At 41.7% G+C, this 9,429-nt stretch overlaps 1 protein-coding gene across 1 annotated transcript; it reads right to left on the bottom strand.

The window, feature by feature from the left end:
• Positions 1-3,634: 3,634 nt before the first annotated feature.
• On the bottom strand, positions 3,635-6,598 carry LOC147447514 (uncharacterized). The gene is made up of 6 exons (XM_086524346.1): positions 6,076-6,598; positions 4,985-5,106; positions 4,682-4,890; positions 4,377-4,404; positions 4,255-4,285; positions 3,635-4,161 (listed from the first exon to the last, which is right to left on the bottom strand). The coding sequence occupies exons 1-6, from the start codon at positions 6,328-6,330 to the stop codon at positions 4,081-4,083; spliced, it is 726 nt and encodes a 241-aa protein (XP_086380472.1). The 5' UTR covers positions 6,331-6,598; the 3' UTR covers positions 3,635-4,080.
• Positions 6,599-9,429: the final 2,831 nt, after the last annotated feature.

Raw genomic sequence — 9,429 nt, 5'->3', positions numbered from 1 at the left:
TTTCTCTCGTTCACACTTCAAATCAAGCGCGACCATCAACACAAACAGGTGTTTCTTGTCCATTAGCATTGCCCCTTATCTTTTTTGCATCTATGATTGTCTGCTTTAATTGTGATTCGTAGCCTAATATTCACCGCATTTGCTTAGTATCAAACATTTAATTCAATGTAATTTTTTGTCATAATCACTTGTCTAGGTTTAAAAATCAAGCAGTCCGACTAAGTTAGTTTGACCAAGTTAGGTGTTATAGATCTTCTCTTAATACCATGGGGAATGCCTTCCTAATAATCAATGGTTACTTAGGTTCTTAATCCGATTTAGGCAGCATTGTGTGAAATGTACTAGGGCTTTCTAGTGGGCTTGACCCTATTGACCTTTAGCTTAAGTATTATAAAGGGAGTTTACTAATGTGATGAGCCTGGGGAGGGTAACAGTGTTATATGACCCCCCAAAGTTACAAAATTTAAATGCTGAAAATGAACAAGCAAAAAATCAAAGTGCCACAATGTAAAATTTTAAGCTGGAGGAGAAATCTCAGCTTGATTTGGTACTTCACTCACATGTATCGCTTATGGTACTAGAGCCCTAGAGGTTCCCAATGTGGACGGTTTTCCTTGAGAAGCAAAAAACCCAAGGCATACAAAATAAGCACACACATCATAATTGAATCAATGTGAAAAGACTTTGGGGGGTCAAAGAAAAAGTAATCAGTCAGGCGATGATTTCATGAGAAATTCCTTTTATGGTAGCTTAACTACAAGGTTTTCTAGATATAGCCTCTAGTCAACCCTCGAACATGAATACTTGGCTCTCGCGATTAAACAACTTAATTGACCACAGATAATTAAGAAGCTTACCCATGATATTAATATTCGATCTCTAGTGCCTTTCGACCGTCAAATTAGCGATCCCAGACTTGTTTAATTTTCTACCTTTACATCTGTTTATGCATTTGATTACATTGCAATTTAATGTTCATTGCTACCAAATTGTTTGAAATTCTTTGACCAATCAATGTGTCTACCTAAAACTGCATATGCTTTTTAAGAGAATGCAATTACTGTGCCAATGTTGTTTGATTTTGCAGTGACGGAAGAAGGCTAAGGACATTCATCTCAAATGCTCTTCCACCTCGACGAACCAGCTTCAACTCAATAGCTTCCGAGGACGGAATCTACATCAGGAAGGGGGGCATGTTAACCCTCACGGCACAAGGACACCCTATGATCTATAAACGTTGTATTATTTAGAGTCAGGTACCGGGCTTGTCGGACCAATAGGAAAAGGGTAGGAGTGATCGCCGATGAGAGGCGCACTTTAACTTGGACATTCAAGGGATTAGTTGGTTAAGCATGGACGCCCAAGTGTGAATGGGGTGAGCTCCTATAAAAGCCAACTAAACCTAATTTTTACTCATTCTCTCATTTGTGCAATAGAAGAGTGCTCTTGCTCCATCTCCATCTTCTTCTTCTTCACCTCCTCGTGTGTGTGTGTGTGTGTGAGAGAGAGAGAGAGAGAGGGAGGGAGAGTGTGTGCGATCGAGCATTACGAAGGCACGACGGCGGCGAAGCGGTTGAGCGCGGCACGACTGCAGCTTCTTTTTCATCGCGACGAGGAATCCACCACGAAGGCGAGCGTAGAGCGGTGAGTGACACACCTTTTGTTCTCTTGAGCTTGCTAGTTTAAGCTTGTTGCGTGCTTGGAGCCGTTTGTGGCTCGCACACGGTGTATCGACAAGTCCCTTGCTTCGACAGTGCGGCAAGGAGCGTACATGGGGATGTCGTATTTAGTCAATACTATGCATGATGGAGTTGATGGTTATATTGTCATGTAGGTGACTATCAGGGTCTATACCTTGCACTTCCCCTTAAGGATGGTATAATATATTTTCAACTAAAATGTAAGCTCTGTATTTGAGCATTTTAGTGTTGGCGTCTAGTCACTACTTTGGAGTCTAGTGTTGCCATTATTACACATTTGCTTCTACTTTCCAATGGCAAGCCTATCAAGTCACTACTTTGGAGTCTAGTGTTGCCATCATTACACATTTGCTTATACTAGAGTTATTGATAAGGGCACATGTAAGGCCTCGTTACTAATTGATACCTCCCTAACGAAGTGGGATCATGACCCACATTAACCGTTGCAAGGCGGATGCAATCCGGACCGTCCGATCGCCATTTGAACTAGGTGTGAACTAAGAGTAAACTCGGGAGGTATGTACACCACACCAAATTTGGTGTGAAGTCGGTGTGAACTCGACGTGAACTAAGTGTGAACTTGGGAGGGTATGCACACCACACCAAATTTGGTGTGAACTCAGTGTGAACTAGACATACACTTTTTCGTGATGCTATGATCTATAAACTTACCACACATGCCATTCAATGGACACACGATAGCTGAGCAATTCAAGAGTCAATTCCAAGAGGGAGAGGGTAGTGGGTTCAAGCCTCGGATTTGGAAAAGTGGGAGTCTTTTGCATTCCCTAGGCAATCCAAACGGTCACAATCATCCGGCAATCGTGCGCCGTTGACCCACCTCCCAAAAGCAAGTGTCAATTAGTAACGAGGCATGTAAGGGCCAATTCGTAGAATGATGGTAAAGACTAAATGGTTTTAACATCAAACATGAATTTTGACACCCAATCCTTCATGGGGGTTTTGTATAACTAAAAGCCTTCGTGGGGGTTTTGTATAAGAATATAGATCACCATTAGTTTACTAGTGGGACAGGGGTTGGTTGATATGCCATGACCAAATGGTGGCGTCCTAGTTTGCATGGCATGTTTTATAGTGCAGCCATATCCCTTAAGTACACCATGTTCCCTTTTGCATTCAAAAAATTCCAACGGAGCTCTAAGTACATTTCTTCACCAATTTATGTTGCCTTTTGCCTTCAAGCAGAGCGCTTTGCCTATGAGAATTTCAAGCTTCAGCTTTGCTTTGTTTGCATGCCTGCACAAATCTCAAGCACCAAATATTCCAAAAGGTTCTTTGCTTTTACTTTGTTCTCATTGCTCAAGTGTCCTTTCACTTATCATGCAAGCTTTGTGTTAGTTATCTAGCCTGTTTAGACGTCCAAGTGCCACCCTTCACATCTTTCCACACGATGAGGCCAACTCCACAGTTACAAGTGTTAACTTCGGTACTAATGCATATTAGATAATGCACAACTCTTCAAAAAATGTTTGGTTCACACACACATATAACATGATGTTGCCATTTGTGTTGCCATGATTAGCTCACTAATCTAGTGAGTGATTCACTTGTTTCTACCTGTGATCCACTTGCCGACATGATGTTTCTACCTGTGATCCACTCGGCGACACGATGAACACATTGTATAAAGCAATCATGCTCCTCAAGAATACAAAAGTTTTGGTGCAAGTATCATGCACATGAAGAAAATTATTAATTGCAAGAGCAGCATGGACTGCTGATAGCCCATGATTGCAACATGCCAGATGAATAGCAGACCCAAAATCCACCAATGTCTTCTGTACAAGAAATATTGTGACCTACTGGAAAAATGTTCATGACAATAGTAGGGGCTTGCCCCTGAATAGTTCTATACAAAACTATTTGTACTGGTATTGATCTTTGGGTTTTGCCTTTTAAGGTATCTTTAATACTTTGGGTCTCTGGGATGGTTCTCTCTCTCTCTCTCTCTCTCTCTCTCTCTCTCTCTCTCTCTCTCTGAGTGTTTGATATACTGGATCTCTCGTGTACTAGTTGATTTACCAGTACACAGTGGAATTCAACACTAGAAGCTTTCACAAAATGACCCTTATACTTAGGCAACCTATCCACAATGTAGAAAACATCATCAGCTAACCATATCTAGGTAAATCTGTTCTTCAGGTTCCCACCATCAATGTCAACTTTGCAGCGATGGAGGTAATGGAGGCACTGCTTATTTGAGTAAATGCAGTAGCACATGCAATACCTATCACCGAAGCAGAGACAATTCAAAATGCATTTGTGCAAAATTTTGGGTCCATCATTGGTGAAGAATTTGCGAAAGCCTCAAGATAATATCCTTTCCTTAACCATAGGACATATATATCTACATTGGCACTCATCTTGTCTTTCCCATCTTCAATGTCCGCAAATTTGCAGCAATGTCGGAGGTTACAAAGGACTCTCCTTTTTTATGTGCCTGCTTTCACAGCAGACAAAAAAATGACATGAAAAGGAGCAACAGTAGGAAACCTATTACTAGATCAGCTCATACACACAAAAAACATTGTACCAGGAAGACTTTCCCAAGCCTCGAGGACTTCCTTTACTTAACCATTGGTAAGGGACCTTGCCCCAAAATTCCTCACAATGTTCCTGATTCCTTCGGCACTCATGGCACCGCATGTTTCAGACTCCACGTGTTCAACAAGGGCTGATAATACTGCACATGTAAGACAGGTTTGTAATATTATTCCCAAAACAGTTGCAACACTACCAATACAATTTCTGACAAACTACGCCGATATTGAAAGATTTGAATGTCTACTACAGAAACTAAAACAAGCAAGATTCACTTAGGAACTCACCTGATCTATATGAAGGGTGCATATTTAGTAACATCTTGGACACAATTAACCTTACACCCAACTACACGAATCTCCACATATCTAGAGGTTAGGAGAGTACGGAGAGAACCAAAAAGCTTTTGGAAACCTAACCTCTGAACTGTCTCCCACATTTCTTGCATCGAAATTCAGATGGTTCGTGAGCACTGGAATTAAGGTGCTGATTTAAGCTCAACAGTTTGGGAAACCCTCTGTCACAGATTGGGCATACATAGTGGGTGCCATTGTAAGAACGTTCCGTAGCACAAATTGTTGAGTCAATACATGAGTCATCATCAGTACATGAATCATCGTCGATATCCCTGTGATTAATCATGCAATTCGTACATGATCTCATATAAACAATGAAGATCGATAGATCTGCTACAAGCTGATATATAATATACAAGACCTCACCTATTTTGCCACCCTATTTGTGGTATTGTCAAGAGGTTGGGCTGGCCGATTCTTTCCTCCCACTCTCGAACGGACCGCACTATCTGCCTGTTAGTTATGTTGTAGCAACCTCCAACTTCAATCTGCACCAACCACAGATCCATAAAGCCAGAATGTCCATTTAGCTTATATAGATTTTGTACCGCACATATACTGAAGACACAGCAGACCTGTGAAGCTAATCTTCTTACTTTTAGTGGAATGCATCACTATGTAAGCAAAGCAAAGCAAAAACATGGAGGCACTGACTCTTGCTCATTTTTACGACAGAATAAATCAGAGCCCTAGTCTTTGAGGTAGCCTTCAAATTTCGGCAGACCGAAAACTAGTATGAAAAGACAGAACACTAAACCATGGATTCCTAGGAGTAAACATGAAAACTCCTTTTTAGTACTTTCTTCCCCCACATTTCAAACAAAGAGTTGTTGATTCACAATTGTTGATTCACAATTCGACGTCCATGCACACATTCTCATATCGTCAAATATCAGACTACAAAGAAAGATGTAGCTGAAGTGTGTGTGCGTGCACGCACATGCATGTCGTTCTGCATGCTGTGGACGAACTGTTTCCCTTCTGGCAAGCTCTAGTTGGCAGTTTCCCCGCTGGCCAGCTCTTTGCTCTCCATGATCTCCAGCAGCTTGTCTTTGACGCTTGGTTCCTTGCAAAAGCTTTGCCACCTTGGCTCATTTTTTGTGGAAGCTATTTGTAATCTAAACTTACGATACCTTCCACAAAAAATGAGCATGCTCTGTGTGTGTGTGTGTGTGTGTGTGTGTGTGTGTGTGTGAGAGAGAGAGAGAGAGAGAGAGAGAGAGAGAGAGAGAGAGAGAATTGTCATTGCAGAAACATGCAGCAGAAAATTTCCGCCTTTGTATATTGTGTGCATGCGTGCTCTTTCCAAATCCATGCAACTCTCTCTCTCTCTCTCTCTCTCTCTCTCTCTCTCTCTCTCTGTGCATGCAGACTCTGTAGCATTTTTTAATGTTATGAGAGAAAGAACCGAAAGGGCGTACTGGCAACATGCACAAGGAAAGGAAGATTTGACGTACGTGCTTGGTAAGAGCTGAGGCGGAGACGAAGCCAGACCTGCAGCTGGGGCAAGAGATGATAGGGGCTTGGTGGCGTTTGGAAGCGCGGTGTTGGCGCAAGGAATTCTCATTAGTGAAATCGCGCTCGCAATCAATGCAGTAATGGTGGCGCGAAGACTGCGAGAGGTGTGCCTGCAGAGCTTGCTGCGATATGAAGGTTCGCTCGCACGAGGAGCAGTAGAAGTCGTCATCGTCTTCGTCGCTGGAGTACGCCATGGCGGGAAGACTGATTTGGCTCACCAGCAAGGGCAAAAGATGACTGTTGTCTCCTCACTGAGGGGCGTCCCTGCTTTCTAAATATATACTCTATAACGGAGGACCATACACGCATGGTGGGCATCGGCGTTGGGAGTTGAACAGACTTTGGGGGTATGGCCGAAGGTGGCATCTCTCTCTCTCTCTCTCTCTCGGGGCGCTATCCGCCTATGCAGTAGAGGCTGCAAGGAACACAGCCGGAACAAGTTGCTTGTGACACATGGTCGCGGGAGGGGAAGGAATTGGGAGGGGAAGGAATTTCTCCCTGCCTATATATAGTAAAGATAACGTGTTCTTTTCAAGCAACCCACTATCACAAATGTGAGCATGTATCCTATTGCCTTGGTACAAATCCTTGTTCTTAGCATGTGTTCGCCTCGTTGTCGTGTCGTGCCTTTGAGCCCAAGCTACAAACATCGCATCGCAAATCTCCCCCTCTGCCTTGCCATGTTTGTCTTCAAGATGCAAGCGAATGTGATTGCATTTGGAGAGATACCCTTGCTTCCCATCTACCAAAAAACAACACAGAGATTATTGGCCCTGTCAAAGTTATATAACATATCCTGCAATCAGTGCATTCCAAGAGACGATATTCCGGACAAGAAGCTCCTTGCGCATTGTTTGTGCTTTATCAAGTGCACCACATTTGGGATACATGTCAACAAAGGAACTACCAAGCATGACGTTCTCATAGCATCAACCAACTTTAGTTGCACCAATATCTTTAATGTAAATCCAATACCGTGCAATGAAAGGTTTCATCGTAAAATGTGAAGTCATAAGAAAAAGAATACCCTATGATTGCCGAGAAGTGTCTTACGAGGTATTAGAGTAGAGAGAAAAAGACGAATTTTTTCCTTTTAGAAAAGTAATAAATAATAAAACAAAATATACAATGTTCTCACAAAGTGGCATTGCTAATCCATAATTTCAGTTATTTTCTAAAAGCTCTTGGTTAAAAAGCATTATATGAATCATCTTTTTACAAGGCATTAAGTCATTCAAGACAATCATTGCACGAGCTCGTCCACAAAGAGGTTTGCTCACTCGATAGTGTAGAGACATTGTATTTAATGTAATTTGGAGCAACTCCAAAAATACATGCTTGACCATCATTGCAAAGCCCCCGGGTGGACACTCAATAAGAAGCACTCTTTCACTCTTTAAAGCATTAATAGGATATCTCTTTCATGCTTTGATTTATAAAACTAAAAAATTGGCTAACCAAAAGCATCCCAAAAATAGTGAGAGTGGAGGAGGTTCTTAGTGTACACAACCTAAAACCAAACACAATAAGAGGCTTTAATATGGAGCACAAAGAATCCACATCAATCATCAGCAAGAACATATCACCCCATGATATTCTCAACCAAGAGGCATGTAGAGTGTAATGGAAATGGCCTATGAACTTTGAGAATGTCAAGATTAAGAGAATTAGAGAGAACATTTATGTGAGACTACTTTGAGCGCATAGAGGGTGAACTTAATTGACGGTAGCAACATAATCATAGTACTTAGTTAACTTGGCATGAACAATACTTTTGCAAGAGAGAGAGTTTAGAGAACTTGACAACAGTTGAGGACTAGATTTATGTGGAGCTAGCCCCCCCTCCAATACGCATTTACATTATAGGTTCTGAGAGACTTGTTACAATACAATCTTTGTGTTCCTTGTGACATAGATGATGCAATGAAGATGAAAAGCTTCATGCATCATGAGCATAACATAGAATTTGTAAAAAAAACATTAAGGATCCCAAGCCTCAGTCCCAAGGCCTCAAACACCTTCAAAGGTGGAGAGAGCTAGGGGGGAATGAGGATAGGAAAGAGCAAGAAGAAACCTTCCATAGGAGAAAGAAGTAGTTTCTCACTTATCATCGCTCTTCATGCTAGCATACATAATAGCATAGTAATGAAGATGGAGAAGATGGCAAGCTTAAGTTGAAGCATGGCTCTTGGTTGGATTTGCATTCCATAACCAAGAATGTTGGTGTAGGCTCTCAACTTCTCTACTAGCTTGGGGAAAGAGATGGAGCTCTTACACTTCGCACTTCACACAATGAGAGTGTATATGTCACTACAAGAGGTTGTGTGCACCTGTGACACTGTTAGTGATGGAAATACATTAGATTTTTATACTCCCCGGCGTCGCTAAGAGCGTCAATACGGGAACGTCGCTATGAGCGTTGCTATAATCATTGCTATATGCGTCGCTATATAGCGACGATCATAGCGACGTTTATAGCGACGCTGCAGAACCTTATATAGCGGCGGCTGAGAGAATTTGTTTTTGGTGGCAGGGCATTCAACCCATCAACCATATTGAATGTTTCATTAATTGATTCACTTTTGAAAGAAAGTGCAAGCTTAGATATAGACCCAAAGTAGTCCCACAAGACAATATAACATTAACTCCATCATCCATAGTACTGTTTGCAAAATAAAGATACAAAACTGACAAAAGTAAATTGATGAAAGTAAATCAATGACAATTGTACACATCATAGGCAAAATATACATGGTTTTCAAAATGACGTATAAACGTCATCTCATGATATATATGCTATGACAAAAGGAAACTAATGCTATCTAGCTACGACTAAACTGACGTCGTCTAATTAGACGTCTCATCGCGTCCAAGCGGCGTATCTGTCGGATTCTGCAAAAAGAGAACAATAAGACAGCTTTCTGTAAGTATAAACATATAGCGACGTTTATAAAACAATACAACAAATAGAAAGAGTAAACCCTAATCACTACAACAAAAAAAGGTGTTATCGACGCATATATCGACGCTGCCTGTCACTATGAGCTTCGCTATATGCGTCGCTGTGAAACCAGTCGCTATTAGCGACGACCATAGCAGAAAAATTTTTTCTTGGGAAGAGGGCAGGTAGCCTGGCCTGTGCCCAGTTAAAAGATGGACACAGCCACAGCCAGACTTCCTGCCCTCTGCCCAAGAAAGCGAGCAGCACCAAAATATCAACCATGCTCCCACGCCCAAAAATTTCGACAGAGTTCCCTTTGTTTTTACATAAACTTTTCAAAAAAAACCATATC

The sequence above is a fragment of the Adiantum capillus-veneris genome, chromosome 11 (assembly GCF_014529385.1).
Source record: "Adiantum capillus-veneris isolate H3 chromosome 11, ASM1452938v2, whole genome shotgun sequence".
Taxonomy (NCBI): Eukaryota; Viridiplantae; Streptophyta; class Polypodiopsida; order Polypodiales; family Pteridaceae; genus Adiantum; species Adiantum capillus-veneris.
The sequence above is the reverse complement of the archived record's forward strand: the minus strand, read 5'-3'. Positions and strand labels throughout refer to the sequence as shown.